This window comes from Leuresthes tenuis, unplaced genomic scaffold (assembly GCF_036924035.1).
Source record: "Leuresthes tenuis unplaced genomic scaffold, fLeuTen1.0.hap1 SCAF_9, whole genome shotgun sequence".
NCBI lineage: Eukaryota > Metazoa > Chordata > Actinopteri > Atheriniformes > Atherinopsidae > Leuresthes > Leuresthes tenuis.
Genome location: NW_027325363.1, coordinates 15,261,566 through 15,281,140, shown reverse-complemented (window position 1 = coordinate 15,281,140; position 19,575 = coordinate 15,261,566). Strand labels below are relative to the sequence as shown.

The following is a 19,575-nucleotide window of genomic DNA, read 5'->3' as shown; positions in this document are numbered from 1 at the left end:
GTCTCGGCAGGCGAATGGAAGTGGGAGTTTGCTCCACTTTTCCTTTTGCTCAGAATCTCACCATGCAACTGTGCCATTTTTACAGAGGGCATAAGGTTCACACAGACCAGGCATCCAAGGTACACACTCACCTTTTCCAAGTGACGTGGCCTTCCACAATAAATCTGAAGATTTCTTCACAATTGTCTAATTTAGGTCATCATCATGTGCTCACATTCATTGAGAACTCAGCCATATCATGGGGATATGCAGGAATGTGTGTGGAGCACAAGACTGACTTACCAAGCAAAAGGGATCAAATGAAGAAGAATTTATTCTTCAGCTGACTCCAGTCAGGACTTTTCATTGAGTGTTTGTGATATGATTAAGTCTGACAGTATAAAGAAATATATTTACCGTATGACTTATGTGTACATATCTGCTGTGAAAGATTGTTACATATGCAAAAGAGGACTTTATAATACACCAAAGGCCAGTTCATCTTTTCCACGTGGCTACAAGGGTCAGCATTATGTCAATTTCTTTATCTTCTGAAATTTGTGAGGATCATGAGTACAGAAAACTAGCCTTATTTTGTGATAGTAGAGATGTTATTCACTGCAATTACAATGGCTGTGAATTATGTATCACGAAAAAAACAAAAGGACAAAGTCATGGTGAGAAATTATTCCAAATTCTCCAAAAATCCTGAATTATGTCTGTCCATTGGTGCAGCTTGTAACAAACTCAGGCTGTAGGCTACTCCACAGAGCTTGGTACACCTCCAGAATAATCACTGATTAAGTGCTGTAACCCAACCTTTCAGTATTTAGCTACTATACACTGGTGTGACGATACTGTAGCAAAGAAAAGAAGAAGTCACTCTCATGCTCATCTACATGAGCGGCAATGACGCTCACAATAATAGCTCATACATGTGGCAGATTGACCTTATTTGTACTATGAAGAAATATATGTGCAGGTCTGAAGAAACCATCAGCTGGCCTAAAGAAACAAACAAAATGACAGAGGAAGTAAAGAACCATCAATAAATTACTGCCAGCTTTAAAGGAAACCTCAGAAGCACAAAAACTCATGTTTTGCTTAGTAAGTAGTGATTCTTTTTGTTCTCAGTTAAATGACAATGTCTGCTCTAAACTGAACAGGTCAAAGCCATTATTCTAAACTGCTGTAATTACTATAGAGAGTTCCAAGTGCATTAATAGAACAATTATGTAAATGCATTCAGGAATCCCGACACTGATTTTGATTTATTGCCATTCCACTTGTGGATTTGAGTTTTGTCCAACTCTAATGCTCACAGGAGACAGGTAGCGAGGTAAGCTAGAAATACAGGCAGTTATATACACTGAAAAAGGAAATTAAGCTTTATAGTTTGAGAGGGAGTGTTTTTGCAGGATGATTATGCGAATCTAGAACAAGAGTTGAGATTATGTGGCTGCCAAAATTCACAGAAGAGTTATTGATGGTTGATAGAGGAATTTGTGTTGCTCTTGTCCCAACGTGATTATCCAAACCAAGCAGGTTTATCTAAACTAGGTTTATCATATTTAAACAGTGAAAATTTGATAACAAACCCTCTGCATTCATGACGGGGACAAAGATGTGATTTATTGCCATCATCTGAGCTGTTGTGGAATTGCCTACAAGGTTGAATTATCTTCAGGAAAACTGTTAACATACATATGGGATGTAAGCAGGGTCTTCAGATATGAAGCAACAGAACTAATTTCATGATTTTCCCTTTGGCTCCATACATTTGATCCTATATGGAAACACTGACATTCTGACAAGGGAAAATATTTGACTGATATCGTAAAATCTGGGAAGAATTCACCATTTTATATGATAAATGTATCATATGACTTTTATAATTTACCTTAAGATACACTCATATCTTCTTATATTTATGGAATATTCTATATTAAAAAATCTTACACCTATTATGAGAAGCCATTTCACAGAAGTTATACACACATTTGAAAAAAATGTCGACATCAACAATTTCACTTTATCAAACTTCACGTCTAATAAAGCAACACTAAAGCAGAGAAATGTCTAGAATTCAAACTCCCGAAGATTCAACTTTTCATTCACACCAAGTAAAATATGTCAAAAGCTCAGGGGCTGAGACGAAAATCCTTTTCATACACAACATATGTGTATGAGAGTGTTTTGGATTCTCCAATTCCCTTGTTTTGAATTCTGATAAAATGACGCAATTAACCAAACACAAACCAACAAACGGAAGAGGCTCCGTCCAGCTCCTCGAATATATAGTGTTGCATAAAGATATCTTTTAAATCTTGGTTTGGACTGCAAAGAATTGGCATGTTTATCAGCTGTTTATCTGGCAAGATTATTTAGCATTAACACTGGCAATAAAAACTTCAGAAAACACCATTATGATGTATCACAAATTACTGTTTAAGTGGTACATTTATTCTGGCTGCAATACTTCAGTTTATGGGGGATATGGGTTATTGCACCCAAAAATAATGACTGAATAGTAGAGAAGTGAGGAAATTGTAAGTCAGAACTTGTTTTGTTTTAAAAATCAAACCAAACCCAATGATGGATTTTTCCGTAGAAACTCCCAAGTTAACAGCAGTTTTTTTTTTTTTTTTTTTTTACAATTGCTCTTTGTGGCTCTTAAGAGCTTTGTTTGCCTTCATTTACAACAAGCTGGTGAGTAATGTGACATTTCCTCGACCCTTTGCTGTGGTTGTTTAATAATTGGTTTTTGGAGATGACTGAACACTGAGCATGACTGTTATGGGTGTAAAACAGCCTCATGTGAGTGCACGCGAAACATTTACAAATAACCTCAGAAACACACTAGTTATGGTGTTCTTTTTACAACAGACTTACACTCCAGCCGTGATCCCAGTGCATGGTGTTATTTTCTGCACCCCTGCCTCTATTGCTTGTAACAAAATAATAAATGCATTATGAAATTACTAACTGTTTGCTGTGCTCATGCCACTGTCACAGAAAAAGAGAGCAAGTTTGACTCCACTTGAAAAACTAACGAGAACAAGAACAGTGCAGTGAAGTTAACACTGTTTACATCTGCCGCTATCAGACACAGGCCTGCGGTTTTCAGTCACTGTTTGCTTCGACTATTTTCCACAACATATTGAAAGGATGGAGGAGAAAAATTTATGGAGCATCTCAAAAATAAGAATTTTAAAATAGAAAACTAATCTCATTCCCACATGCGCCTGATTTAAACTTCCCTTTCTAGCCTTGCTCAACCTCGTCTCGGTCTTCCCAAAAGCAGATGTGATGCATGAGCATTCAAGACCAGATTCCCTTTCTGTCATTTTTTTGCCCTCTGGGGTCTTGGGTGAAGCCTTTCCTCTGGAAGCTGACAGTGGATCATTACAAGATTAAACAAGAATTCAAAAGCAAAAAAGTTGGTCTGGAGCAGAGGTGGCCTGCAGAGTTGAACATGACAGAGTAATAAGCCAAGTTTGAAGATAAGCATCAAAAATGTGAAATCACTACAAGCTAGTGGAACAAACAGTTCATATTATGACTGCATTCCAGAGACGGATTTATAGGATCACATCAAGTAGAACTAACACAGAAACCGGTCCAAAGCACAACAAATGACTGCATTCACAATTCACCGTTGGTATCATTTCAGTTTTTGCCGAATTTTCCCTGGACCTTCATAAAAACAAATTAATTGATGGAACCTGACTGAACTGCAGCGATTCCATTAAAGTGACCTCAGAAATATTCATTATAGGACATTTACAATTTTTTATTTTTTTTAAAACTGTTGTGGTTTTCAAATCACATTTAATGCAGGAGCTCAGCTCCTTAATTAAATTAAGGAGAAAAACTTTTGTTTGGTTTAGACCAATGACTGTCAAACCTTAAAGGTGTCAGGTTTACATCCACCTCTCCTTCCTTTAAACTTATTCAAAGTCCTACTAGGAAACTACACCACAAATGCACATAATGCATATAATGCACATATCCATGTGGTACATAATGCAAATAAACTGCACAAATGCAGTGTTTCACGACAGAGGATTTTTTTGTGTCTGTTCAAATGTTTAATCTGAATTTAATTTCTCACTCAATTTCTCACTTCTGTAATTCTTTTTTTTTAAACGGACATAATATTGTTCTTATCTTGTCATATTGTTTGTAAACTTAACAAAATTTTGGACAAGGGATTGAAGAAGAGAAAATTCCTGATAGCAGGTAGCTCAGACTGCAGCTCTCAGCCTGGTGAGGGTGGCTTGCAGAGTGGCTGGAATGAATCATCTGAGTTAATCTGCTTCTTTGTTGAGCACTTGGCACTGATCTATTGCAGACCAAACATATGACTGGAAGATATTTGGATTGATATTTATCCCTAGCTGGGGAGTAAGAACTAAACAAATCGTCAACTGATAAGTGTTACAAGCCAAGGGGAGGACAGACTACTAAGGAAATACCCCCACAGCATCATTTACAAATGTAACTGTAAGACACAACTTTGTGTGAAACCTGTAGGCATCTGAATCGTTAGCAACTCAGCCGTCCATTTATGAAGAAACTGAAGTCCTTTAGATTTACAAAGGTATACTCAGAGGTTGTGCTGCAGACATATGCAGAGGAACTCTTTCTGAATTGTGTGTATTTAAACAACTCCTATCCGTTTATAAACCTCTGGTCTGATCCACATACACTTTTAATGGTACTTACAGTAAAAATGTGATAGGGAAACCTTTGGCCAACATGTTAGTAATCGCCTCTGGCTTGTTCTCTGATACAGAGAGAGAGGCTTCCCAGCCAGGCAACACGCTTTGATGTAAAACTGTAAAATGTAGATGGAACCGTGCAATCTCTTAACACTTTCACATGATTCATGCCAGAGTACCACATGGATATATAAAATAATGTTCTTTAACATTAACAAACCTTGTTTAATCAGCCCTTCTAGCCAAACAGATCCTACCAAATGAGTATGGAATTAAATTTCCCTCACTGCAATTAAAAATGCTTTAGTGGAACCACAAATAAAGAAGCTCAAACAAAACCTTGCTGTAGAGAACATCTGTGTCTTGCTCAAACAGTGGTCCAAATGTTCTGTTTCTTAAAAAGCAGAGTGGAGTTGTTGAGCTCTGGGATGCATACAGTAAATGTCACATTAGTCTGGTTGGCACTCAACCTTGCAAGAACTGGGATTGGAGCCAAAGAGGTGTCCAGAGCATATGTTACCGAGTACCACTTGCTTGAGGTATCAAGGCAATTAGTTTACGTGCATGACAGAGATGCTGCTCTTAATAAGTAGTGTACTTAGTGTGTGACTGCTAATGCATGCCATCCACTCTACAATGTTTTCTTTTAACACCAACTAATGCTAAGCAAATTCTACTTATTTTATGTATTAAATTCCTGAGAGTTGAGCTGGCCAGAGCCAAATTAGACCAATGGGCTTCCAACTGTACAAAAGAAAACATCACAAAACCTCTTAAAGTCTTTGGAAACTATGAAGAAAAAGAAGAGCTATTTTCCTCGTTTCATCTGAGCTCAGAATCCATTTCTGCCAGTTAGAATTATGCCATTAACTGTGCCTGTACTTTAAAGCAAACTATTGACTATTGATGTATGTATGTATGTATGTATGTATGTATGTATGTATGTATGTATGTATGTATGTATGTATGTATGTATGTATGTATGTATGTATGTATGTATGTATGTATGTATGTATGTATGTATGTATGTCATGGGATACTTGATAAAGTCTGGGCATACACAATGTAAATTAAAGGTTTGTGCTTGAATTAATTATAAAATGTAGGAAGGAAAATACATGCGACTGAAAAACATGTTCTATTTGACACACATTACACATACATTTGCAAAATGTGAGGCAAATTGGCCTTGTTTATCTGAGTGAAAGAAGCAATAACCAAACTGTAACCTACCTGCACACAGTCAGAAAGAAGCCTGGGAGGGGGCACATCTATTAACAAAGAACACTCCAGATGTTCCCTCAGAGACCATAATTCATCTATACTTGTCAATGGAAAGCTTCCAGACAGGACTGGCATTCCATCATAATTCATAATTCATAAGGGTGAAATTCTCAAGCACGAGAGGCGTTTTCTGGGCAGAGGCATTAAATGGGTGGATTGAGTGATATTGATGTTCATGCTATTCACAGATGATTAACCCCTGGACCATGCCTTGATGATTTTTTTTTAGTTCAGGTTAGAGAAAGCACACACATGGAACCAGTTTAAGTTCCAGACGAATGTTTGATAAAGATGGATTCAACACTAACTTTTGATCAAAGTTGTCCTGCTAAGTAAATATTGACAGTGGTTGGATCCTTTATCTTCTATATATTTAGCCTGACAGCACCTCAACTTTTAACTGAAATGTGGATGGCAGAGAAAATAAATGATAAATGTTCTATGAGATGGAGAGAAAAAAATTGACACAAAGTTCAGTCTGAAAAAGTCAGGCTTGGCAAACTTTGTCGTCTTAAATTAATTAAAAAGGATGTGTGAAACTTTGTATGTACAAAAAATGTCAGGAATCTAACAACATAATCAAACTGCCTTTGTACATTTCCCTGGGACACAACAGCTGTGACTTTTGAGCAAATAAATGCAACAAAAAATGGACTTGACAACAGCATTTCCAGCCCCAGATGATTAAAATGTTTTCCATTTGGGGGCTGAATAACTTGGAGATTCTCAGCCAAAATGCAGGCCGAGAACAAAAAAGAGGAGAAAAAGAAAACTCACTTGCTGTATGATAGTGGGAGGAAAGGCATGCTCAGAACCTCTCTCTCCCTCTCTGTCTGAAACAGATAAGCAAAACTTTAAACTGCGCTTGGAACAAGTCCGTCATATCTGCCCACTGCAATAACAGAGGATCTGGTCTAAGCTTTCTGGGTGAATCTCAAATACAGTCTATCCATCCAGGGGTTCATCAGGGGTGAATATGAACCGTGTGGTTTTTCTGAGCAGATGGAGAGAAGGAGAAAGAATGTCTGTCTGACATTTTTTAGGATTGTATCGGCAGCCAAGTGAATATATACATATTCATGCTTTGGTGTGCATGCAGGAGTCAGTTTAACGGTATGAAATACGTTCAAATTCTAATTCATGAGAAACAAGTTTGAAGAATGAACCGTCACTTTTAAACTTCTCACTACTAACTTTGCAGCAATGGGCATATGTCAGTGATGCAAATATGATGTGAGGACAACTTGCACTGCATTTATGTGGGGTTTTCTTTTACAATGTGGTGATATAAAGCTATCTATATTTCAAATGACCAAACCACCAAATATACTGAGCAATGTTTTAAAGAAATCAACCCCAAAACTGTTGGGTTTAAACAACTGAAACAATAAAAATTTATCACGAAGCTTAAGTTTTATTTTACAGAAAAGTCTCACTGCTGCCACAGAAATAGTAAAAACAGAACAGAAATAGTTTTAGTATATGAGAGCTTTCATTTGGAAAAAAAGTATTCCTTGTCACTCTCATACTGGATAAGCATCAACAAAAAACAAAACTTTTGATGACAGATTTATTTTCATACAACGAGAAAAAGACTAAATGTGCACCTGTTCGAAGCCTATGACTGACGCAGCAAATATCATGGCTGTGCTGTGTTCACATGTAGCACACTTACCTCCTTGAAGAGAGGGCTGAATCAGTGCAAAGAGGAAGAGTCCACAGAAGAGCAAGAGAATGTTTCTGTTAGCCATCTCGCTCCAAAATGCACCACCCCTCTCCCGATCAGCTGGTTTTATTCTCTTCTAGCTAATTACCACTTCCCCAAGGTCTCAGAGAGTGGTAAAGAAACAGAGAAAGATAAAAGATACGGGACTCAGTGGAATTAAGAGAGGACAACGGCTCTTGTTCAATGGATCACTTTGCTTTATTCCCCCCTCTGTGTCTGGTGTTGCTGTTTTTATTCTGGTCACTCCTGCCAACAGCACAGACGCTGCTGCCAGTAAGGAAAGAGAGAGAGAGAGAGAGAGAGAGAGAGAGGAAAAGATATACACACGCACACATACACAGACACACACTGAACCCCCCACCCCCCCAATCCAGAAGGAATTGAACTGTCTGCCAAGCATTTACATGGATATGCAGCACACTTATCTGTAACAGTCAACAAAGAGAGTGAGGAAGAGCAAAGCGAATAGCAGAATAATTACCTGCTCTCTTTGGAAGTGTTTTCAGCACACACTTCTTTTTGTTGTCTCTAAGACCAGAAAACTTTGAGGTAGAGGAAAATGAGAACAGCAACTGGCGGCATGTTTCCAAAAAATAGAAGAAGAAAAACATTCGGTGTCACTAGCTTCTTGAATAAGCTGACATGGCCATGTGGAAGTAAAGAAATGGGAAGGCTGTTAATGTAAAAAAGATAACAGAGAGCAAAGAATGCAAGAAATGATTGTTATTGGGTGTTGTGTAACAGTGAAAGCTCAAAAGGTCTTTAGTGAGGGAACTGTTAAGAAGACCAGATAAACCTAAACCTCGCAGCATTGCTCTTAACAACACAAAAGTTCTTCAAACCAACTTCCCCCAAAATATTTCAACCCGATAGACAGGTGACAGAATAAAAAGCAAACCCAAAATAAAGTATTTTATTCAGATATTGGGTCACGAAAGGCCACCAGAACAGTGCAAAGTGCCTTTGAACTAATGATGCGTCCATCAGGACTTTTGCAGTCAATCACCAATCACTGAATACTGAGAGTAAGATCAGCCAATACCGGTAGCAACCATCGATATCAACATGTTTATCAAGCTTTTAATTTTTATAACATAACATTATTTAATAATTCAACATTATACTGTATGATGAATATGAAATCTGGATGAGAAGGTATCATGATTCAACAGCAGCTGATTTTTGTTTTTGCAACATGTGCATCACATCACTCTTTAAAAACACAGCAGCCTGTTCTTGGTTATTGGGAACAGCTTTGACATTAAAAAAAAACTTTTCTAATGGTATAAAACAAGTCACATGTTTTTAAATAAGAGTTTGAACAATAGCTCTACGAGAACGACACATCGAGGTAACAGATTGTATTGATACATTGTAGTTGTCTAGGCCAGCAGTCCCCAACCACCAGCCTGTGAAGTATTAGTGACCAGGCTCCAAGAAGTCCAATGAAAAGAAAAAAAAAATCAATTTAATTCAATAACACTACTAATCCCTGAAGGAAAATTCTAATGTTGCAATACCAATGATTACTAAAGATTTACCATTGCTGTTGATAGACAAAAAATTGAACTAAAAATCGATTGACAAAGATTTAGAAAGTTCAAGTGTTGCAGAGAGAGGGGCATTGAAATAAGCATTTAATACCAAAGGAATAACAAACAAAATTGTGCCATAATGACATTACCTGTTGCATTCATGCTTCTGTGTCATTATCTCATAAGCGTGGTAATATATGCAGATGCAGTTATGTCATTCATGTGCGGAAAATAAGAGCTTAGTGTACGATATAAATGACATATAACTATCGCTACAACGGTTGAGATATAGCCTTGGGAATGCTGTCTATACCCATAAGGTAATTAGCCATGTGCTACTTACTGTAAGTTGGACATCTGTCTAAAAAATTCAGATTGATTGTTTTATGAAATATATACCTTTTCAGAAAGGCCCCAGAGTTTTCAACACCACTAATCAAGAGGCACCACTGGTGAGCACACCATGGAGACCAAACAGCCCAGGAAAAAAAAAAAATGTGGAGAAGTGCACATCAGGGTTTGATTATAAAAACAACATCCAAAACATTTAAAATGCCATGGATCACCATTAAATTCATCATGACAAAATGGAAAGAATATAGCAGCACAACAAATCACCCTTGAGAGGGCTGTCCACCAAAACTCACAGGCCAAATAAGGAGGGCATTAGTTAAAGAGGCAGCAAAGACAGCAAAGGTAACCCTAAAGGAGCTGGAAAGTTCCACAGAGGAGATTGGTCTATCTGTACATAGGGCTCTATGAGCTGTACACTCCACAGAGCTGGGCTCTGGAAAGCATGTTTGAAGTTCACCAAAAGGCATACTCACTGAACATATAGGAGAAGGTCGTGTGGTTAGATGAGATTAAAATTGAACTTTTTGGCCGTTGAGGAAAACACTATGTCTGGTGCTACCTGAACACCTCTCATCACCCCAAGAACACCATCCCTACAGTGAAGCATGGCGGTGGCCGCATCATGCTGTGGGAATCTTTTTCATCTGCAGGGACTGGGAAACCAGTCAGAATTATGGGACTGATGAAGGGTGCTAAATATGGGGAAAATCTGGAGGAAAACCTGTTTTAATCTTCCAAAAAATTGAGACTGGGATGAAAGTTCTCGTTCCACCAGGTCAAAGACTCAAACCATGCTGCTAAGGCAACACTCAATTTAGGGGAAATTTTTGTGTCTTGGAATGTCCTTGTCAGAGCCCAGAACCTAAATCCAATTTAGAGTCTTGATGGAAACAATCCAACCTCAGCAAGCTGGAGTAAATTTGGCTTTGAAGAATGGACAAAATCCCCACTGGCTTGATGTGCAAGCTCATAGAGACATACCCCAAGAGATATGCAGCTGTAATTGCTGGATAAGGTGGCTGTACAAAGTAATGACTTTGGGAGGAGGGTTGTGAATAATTATACATGCTCAAGTTTTCTGTTTTTTTTTGTATTATTTATTATTTGCTTCACAATAGCAATTATTTTGCATCGTCAAGGTTGTTGTTATTTCAAGTAAGGATAGGTTAGCAAATGCAAATGATATAAACAGCAAGATAATTGGCATAAAGTGATGATTGCGCTGCGTGCCCTCTCACAGCAACTCTCCTGTTTTATTTTCTGAGGTAACACAGTGCACGGCTGCCCAGCTGTGTGGACTTTTTAGTTCAGCTCGAATCAAAATGAGATGGTCAACAAGCTTTTCAGGGTTGTAAAAGTCATAACAAATTGTGGAAACTTTAACAGAATTGAACCTGTCATGTCTGAGTCACAGAGGGCTGCTCCCTGTAGCCACAGTGGAGGCCCGAAGAGGTGCACGAGTAGTGAGCACCAATCACATTATTTTAAGATGAATATCGGTCGATTAAAAAAAAAATCTAAACAAAAACAGATTGTATGCAAACTTTGCCACAGGGATCAGGAGAGAGAAACAGAGATTCCACAGTATCTGTGAAACAGAGAGAAAAAGAAAAAGCAGAAGTTAAAGATTGAAGAAACAATGATGCTTTGAGAAAATACAGCAAATTAAAGGTGTTTTCACCTATGAGAACAAAAAGTGTTTGAGTCATCTCAACAAGCTGCTGCAAATAAATTTCTGAGATCTTCCTTTTTAAGTTTTTCCTAACCTTGCTTGCGGACTGAGCACTTGCACATCCAAGCCTTTATAAAAATTCTGAATTGCTTAAAGCAAAGCTTCAGTTCACCGAAGGCTGCAGTTATTCTGTTACTGCAACTCAAATGATGGACGACAATAAAGAGCTGAATCATGACAGTAAATAGAGTATTCAAACGTTTTTGTGGTACACCTGCTAATATAAGGTGATTAAAATTTTCCCCACTGCCAATATCAGTGTGTATGCTCTCAGAATGAACTTTAATAAACTTTTATACCTCCGAGGGACAAGCACGTATGCTTGGGAAATAATAAATATATGATGTCACATTGTATTATACAGGCTGTGTTAGACGATGATCCTGATAAGCATAACTTTCAAAGAACAATTCGCCTTATTCATTATTTCTGTAATAGGTTTGGTGAACCTCTCCTTTCCTCATAAAACCTCTGTCTCAATAGCCAGCTGTTTCATCAAACCATTACTTCTGAATGGGTAAAATGTTTTGTCGCAATTAATGTAACAGTGAAATAAAAACTTAGTGGGAGGAAAAGAAATAGGCAGAAAAGGTCTCACTGTACTGTGTTTTCTTTTTCTAATAAATACATTTCCAAACCTTTTTGTTGACTCCTAATTGAATAGAGTTTTCATAGGAATTACGTCAACATAATTTGAACCGGAGCTTTATTAGTACCAGGACAGATTTCCTGCAAATAAAGACCTGCAGATTCATATTTTCTCAACATCTTTAGGCCATTACTTAGTCAACACCTCATCGATGACAAAAACCGTCAGTGTCCATCTTTATGTTCTGCCCTGAGACAAATATTTTGGAAAACAAGTAAAGGAGGTTAAGGACAGGTCCTTTTTACTGGCAATAGCTGCAGCCAAAGTCATTACTCTCTCAGACACAGACCTGACAGACCAGACTGTTGCATGTATGCTAATGGTTTCTGCTTTCCAAGATACGCAGTATCCCTTGTGGTGGTGACGTCCTCCATTAATGTTCATATTCCCTTAATGTTTATTTCCTTTACCTTAGGTGTAAGTTAGATGTAACTTTGTGCCACTGATTTTTTTTTGTGCAAACACACCTTAATGTTGCCTTCTTACAGCACACAGCCACGGCATTCTGACTTATTCAAGATGACCATAAAATACATATGAAAACAGTCATTTTTCATGAGAAAGAGAAATCACTTTGTTTTTAGTTTTTGTTCTTTTAAGTGCAAAAAACCACCTGAGGAAGTTAAATCCAATCAGACCTCATTCAGTTGGCGTTCTTTGATACATCATTCATAGTGAAAATGAACTCTTTTAACCTTATATTTTTTTAATGATATTTCCTACAATAAAAGAGATCATCTGTTTTACTCAAGAAACAACAACAACAAAAAAAAACCACACATTAACACTGAAATATTTGAACAGTTTTCAACTCCGTGATTAAAGTAAATCATTAATAAGAATCCAAACATCAGGACAATGACCTAATGCAGTATTACACATGGTACTAGTCTTTCCATGTTTGATTTAAGACCAAAAGCCCCTGCTGACTGGTCTGTTTGGGAAGCAAAAGTGTATTCTGGATGAGAGCAATGTTTTCCTCAATCTATTTGCAAGTCTTAACATCTATTTTAGCTCATGTCTGGTATTCCTCCTTTGGGCTGAGTTAGACAGTGTTTTTGCCAAAAAAGCTGAGATTAAACATGGACTTCAGTGGAGGCTGACAAGAGGTCACACAGAGCTGCTATCAAATAATGAATTGCTGACTCTTTTCAACAAACATGCAATAGTTTTACCTTTTAACTATACAGCAACATAAATTAACTTTTTTCTCTTTCAAAATGACACAGGACATAATGCAATTGCTTTTGTCTTATCCTTCATTGTGAGGTATGGCTTTTTTTTTCATCTGCAGCTTTTTTCATGTGTAAAGACTCATTCACATTATAATTCTGTTGTGAAAGAATGGAGCAGGTAAGAAACATTGACTAAAATACAGCGCCTTAAGACGACATATTAACCAGCCTTTAGTTTCAAGGCATTTAATCCTGCTGCTCGGCGCTGCTAAAGTTTAATGACGTTGAATCCTGAGCAAAAATTGTGTAAACATTAAGAAAAATTTGAAACCAGTAAACAATCACTGGGTGTGCATTCCTTTGCTCTGTGTATGATTGTGCAAACAGTACCAGATGGAACATGTCTGAAAAGTTGATGGTCGTAGATCAAGTCATTTCGTAAACGTGAACATCTTTGAACGGACCGCTGTTCATTTTGTAATGTTGTCACTTGCTATATAGCAATGCTATATTTCATATTGTGCCAAATGTATCATATATCATCAAACTTGTCACAAACTTTTCATACACTTGAAAAGAAAAGAAAGAAAATTTGCTTGGTCCTCCAATTGTGAATAACAGTGCCTCGTCATAGTAAACATTTTGCATGCTAACTTTACTTCGAAGAGTTTATTTTGAATGACATTTTCGTTTGTTTTTTTGAAAGAGTTCCTCATAGTATTGTTTGACCGCTGCAGACTTTTGCTTTACAAATTCTTCCCGTTGGAGCATCATTAGCATCTAAGTTCAGAGTGCCATTTATGTTGTACCGGAGCCTGGCAAGAGTGAAGCACCCTCCTGTTGTTGTTTTCAAGACAGGTGGAAAACATTTCTGCATCACTGTCACCTTGTGGTTGTAGTAGCACATTACTAATAGCTTCTAGTTAGTTCAGAATAGCTCCATTGCAATACGATATTCGATTTACAATTGGTCAATGGCTATCCAAAAATTCGACAATCATTGCTCATTCCTAGTTCAGAGGCAAGGTTAATGCAAATTTCGAGCAACAGTGGCATTAAGATACAGAGGGCATGCTTTTGCATAAACAATGTGCATTCACTTACACAATCTGAACAAACTGTAGTTTTTTACGAATAAAGCTGTCAAAACAGTCGGAGCTGAGCAAGCGTAATGACTATGTTAAAACAACACTAAAAACTTGGTGTTGCTAGTAGAACTTTGGCTGATGAAAGGAAAATATCTAAGCCAAACACCTCACATTTAATCTCAACAATAACTCATTAAATCTATAAAGACATAACTCAGATATTCCTGCTTCAGTCAGCTGGGGAGATGCACTATACATCAGTTACAGACGAGCAAGCTCAATGAATGAATGAAAGGGAAACCTATTGTAATGAGAAACAGAGATCAGAACAATAAAACCTTTGTCTGAATTACATTCTAAGTCACAAATAAAAAACAAGTACCTCAGAGAAGTGTGTAACATTTACAGACTTTGGATGAAAACCTGAAACAATAAATTTCTTATTTTCTTAGATGACACAATGTACTGCTGTGCAGCTACCATTGCACTTTGACAAAAAAATAGTGTTTGGATCCTCTTTTGGTCTCATCACATGGCAAAAAGCTGCTACATTCAGATTCTTTCACTGGGACAAACTGTCTTAAGGATTAGACAAGATCCTTCCTTAAAAGGTACTACTGCTCCAGTGGGCGCAGTTGGCCAAAGATCAAAATGTAATCAGTTTTGACTTTTGGCTTTGGTAGAAAGTAAATTAAATTTGTAGGGCATATTTCAAGTTTACCACAAGAAACCTTATCAACTCATTATGGTTGAATTCCAGTGGAGGCTTTATTTACAGACATTATAAATAATCTTCTGCTCCAACACTTTTTCAGTTATGCAAGTTTAGCAACTATATAAATCAGAGGCTCAAATCAGTGGCAATATTTCATTCAAAATACCGTGGCACCAGAGGCAAGAGGTATTGCGCAAAACATCAGACAACAGTCTGTGATGATTTTGCTGGACTGAGACACAATTGATTTGTTGACGCATTTGAAAGCTTTCTTGATCTGAAGAATTTGTTTAGATTGAACTTTTTCATTTGTCAAATTTTTGACAAAACAATTATCACACAGGATGGTCTTTCCTGCATGTTTCCACGCCAAATATCAGCCATGGTGAAATCAGGAAATGAATCAGGAAGCGCTTTGATATTAAGGTCTTTGCTGTTGTTAATTTCGGTGTATGACGATAATCCAAGCAGGTCTGTTTTGGTTATGTAAAACAGGCATAGTTGCCATCATGTGAGGGAGATACAAATGCTAGTTTGCCAGAACAAGATAATTATGTCCAGTATATTTGTAAATTGTGCAGTTTATGGCCCCAGCCCACCATGGCCAACTTACTTACACTGTATTGGCATCATGTCAGATGTAATGAGTTCAACATTTTTCACTGATCGTAAACATGTCACCTGGTTGCATTCACATTGAGCTGATTTGGCTCCCTGCAACGTTCTCAGATTCAAACAACTACTATGGTTATACAGATGGTGGTGTTTTCTTGTGCATTTCTTGCAGCTTGAGGAAAATCACTGTTTCAAAGCGTGCGTGTGGATTTCCATTAGTACAAAGAACCTTTGTTCCCTGAATAAGTGTTTACATCTTGCTGTGGGGTGCCGCATCGAATCAGCTCTGATATCATCATCATGGAATAATCAAAAAGTGATTCTGGCAGTTCCATCTTATGCACCATACTATGCCAAAGATACTTAGAACAGCTCATACTGTACAGATTGTTCTGAGATACATTTATGCCATTACAGACATAATTAGACAAGCCGAAAGCAAACCACAATCGTCAGGCCACAGATGAAGACATTTTGTCTTCATCTTTTTGCATTGGGACGCTGCAGAGCAAAAATCATCATCATCATGGTCTGTGATGTCACCAACAAACACAGACATGTAGACTGGCCTACATCCAAAGTGTGACACACACAACCAGACCTCAATCCAGATGTGGCTTCTTTGCAGCTAACATTGATCTAAAGATGAAGCAGGTTCCAGAGAACATGAGATCCAAACCAAGGAACCAAAGGAAAACTGGTGAGGGCCAAACCAGGAAGCAGGATGACTCATGTTTGGCATTACAATCTTAAAGATTCGGGGTGTTTTGCAAGCACTCAAGTAGAACATCAGAGTCTCAATAAATCAATTCTCTGGGGTTAACCCAGGCAAAGAGTGTAAAGTAAAGCACAGATTGTTACGCTGAATAGCTTCTACAGTATGTTTGGTGACTGTTACTAGACATTGGTTATTTTAAATGTTATCATTTTCAGTATTAGAATTAAAAATAAACACTGTATGGTCAAAGTAAAATATTAGGTCAACAAGTACTGTACCAAAGTAAAGAAACCTTTAAGTATTTATAGGGTTTTGGAGCTGACAGGTAATCATCTTCAGACTATGGACTTGCTTTAAAATATTAGTTTTGAGATCATGAATTTGAACTTCAGATAAAAGAAGCTTGTATAATATGTTCCTGCCTAGATAATTTATTTGTATTTACACTTTGGAAAAAAATAATTAACTAAATCCAATGTTTTTTTTTTGTATTAATGAAGTTGCACAATGACTTTCAGTGCAGTCTGTTGCCAAAAATAGAAAAACTAAACATACAAGGATCCCACTGCTTCTATTCCATGAAAAGAAAAAAAATAGAGAGAAAAATACATGTACTGGCAGAATAAGGCAATGTTGATGAAAAATAAACAGTGTACATGTTCATAGACTGTTTGATATTTAGCTTATCAGACAATTTCTCAGGCTGTTTTTGGGACTCTGGGGCAGAGAATTACGGCAATGTGCCATTTACCAAAGAGGGAAAGAGAGCGTTGGCAGTAGAATTCATGGACGATATAAGAGGCCGATGAAATGACTTTTCATCAAGTCAGATGGTGTCTAGCAAGAGACATGCTTTGGATACCACAGCCATTAAGTGAGATGCTAATGACGTGCTGTCATGGTGTACCAAGGACATGGGAAAACTAATTAAGGAAGTCATGGACATTCCCATGCATGTCACAAACTTTTACCAACTTAAAAAGTCAGCCCCACAATTATCAAGGGACATCACTACTGATACTTCCTGTTTCTACAGATCAAAGCTACATAGAAACGAAATACTTCTGCGGGAAACTTTGTTGGAGTTAGTTTAACCACACTTCTCAGGGCTCAGTTAAGTGCAGTGGCTCTCATTTCCGACAGGCACACAATCACACTTCCTTGATATTGTTTTAACTTCCCTCTGTCCCCTATAAAAAAAAACTGTTCGGACTGGCTCTGAAGCCAAGAGAAGGAAGTTCCCATGTGATACTTATTAAATATCTATTGAATAATGTGAAATTGGTGTAAAATGGCTTTTTCATAAATATGCTTCACAACTATCCTTTATTATATTAGGGAAAGACTGATAAACTGAAACCTTCAATAGATAAGCTGGATAAGTTTGTTTGTGTTAGCAATACAAATGGAATTTAATCGAGTTCTCAGCTTATTCTGCAATTTAGGTTATTTGAAAAAACGTTCTCATCTTTCAAAAGCAAATATGTGATGATGATGATGATGATGGAGCTGAGAAAACGGCACCTGCATAGCAGAAACGCTGCGTTTGTCCTGTTGAAATCATTGATGCCCCTAGGGATCAATGGAACCTGCTCTCGTGGCTGTCTGTGGGTTAGCCTACAAAACATAGACTTAACTATCACAGAAAACTCAAGCTGATAAGGCACAGGAGGAAGAGCACAGATAAAAGGGGATACAACCTGTTGCACTCTCATAAAATCCACTGTGCATGCACTGACAGATCGCCTTTAGGTTCACTAAGAAAAGCAGAATCCGAGGAACCAGTGTCCCCTCTGAGAAAGTTCACTGGTAACATTGATACCCCACAAACAAGCACGCTACATAACCCAATTGCCATATTTCTTGCAGATAAATACTATGTCTGAGGCAGAAAGCAGCCATTAAAGACTTTTAGCTCAAAATGTCCACTCCACAGGTTTTATAAAAATGTTTCTGAAAATCATTGTGAGAGTATGTGTTGCTGAGGTATTAGTGATGTCTATATTCAGAGGTTCGACTGTTTTACACTGGCCGATGGGAAATGATGATGTTGTTTTGAAGACAACAATATGTTAAATAGTTCATAAATTGTTTTTTTTTCTCACTCAGGGTCATTGAGACAATTCGTCAACTAGATTCATTGAGCAATTTGTTTTTAATTGGAAAATGCAAACACATTTAAAAGCTAATGACGGTAACACACTAAAATGTTGGGAGACTGGCAGAAAAGACGGAAAAGTTTAGGGAATATTCAAGTGACAGATTCTACAATCAAGCAGCAGATCATTGGTTCTTGGTAAAGGGGACAGGATTTGGAAATTAAGCATTTACCAAAGGTTCAGTCTTTTTAAAGAAAGGATTGGTTGTCACTTACCATCTTGAATCAAATTTTTAGAGAATCACTGGTTGCAAAAAAATATTTCTCAAGACAAAATGACACACAACTGTGTTCTTTTAACTTCTACAGTCATGATATTGTGAAAAGATTTAGGAGTTTGGGGAAATATCCCTGCTTAATGGCCAAGGATGGAAACCCCTGTTGGATGGGATTGACCTTCGAGCCTTGAGGCAGCACTGTGTGAGGAACCATCCTGGTATCATTATCAATATAACCACATGAGCTCAGGACTACTTTGGAAAAAACATTTTCACTCAACACTCAAGTCTGTTGCCACATGAAGAAATGTTACCTGAAACTGTATCACATGAGCAGGAAGCCGTACATTAACTCTGCACAGAAACGTCACCAAGTTCTCTCAATACAAACTAAACACACAGTTTAACTGCGAATGGACAGAAATGCAGTGGACACATGTTTTGCGGTCAGATGTTTCTGCTGCTTTTAGCATAAATACATGTACAGTTCAACCCATCAGATATCTGTGATTGTCCATTACTTTCCAAGGCAAAGGTAACTCGTGTCAGGGCACCACTGATGCAGAGGTGTATACTATCATTTTAGACACATATGCTATCATCAAGGTAATGACTTTTGCAGGAGGTCCATAATTATTTCAGCAGAACAATTTAGTCATTTATTTAGATCTGCTCATAATAACTTCTTGCTGCACCAGACAGATACACTCAGCTTTTGTGTAAAGTGAGCTCAGGAGACTGACTTTGAGACTCAAATGAAAACAAAGACACAAAAAAACCACAAAGAACTACACACTGAATATTCACTCTCAGTGGCTTCCAGAGAGCCCTGTTGCACTGCGAAGAGTAATTTGATTTGATCATATCTTAAATACCACTTATGCTTTAATGACTGTAATCACTAC

At 37.6% G+C, this 19,575-nt stretch overlaps 1 protein-coding gene across 1 annotated transcript in view; it reads right to left on the bottom strand.

Moving 5' to 3' along the window:
• The window catches only part of elna (elastin a), a 38,638-nt gene extending 30,703 nt beyond the window's left edge, over positions 1 to 7,935 (bottom strand). Inside the window, exon 1 of the mRNA XM_072392507.1 lies at positions 7,663 to 7,935. Coding sequence (XP_072248608.1) covers positions 7,663 to 7,738 — 76 coding nt within the window. The 5' untranslated portion in view covers positions 7,739 to 7,935. The remainder of the gene's footprint in view (positions 1 to 7,662) is intronic.
• Between the last annotated feature and the right edge of the window lie 11,640 nt (positions 7,936 to 19,575).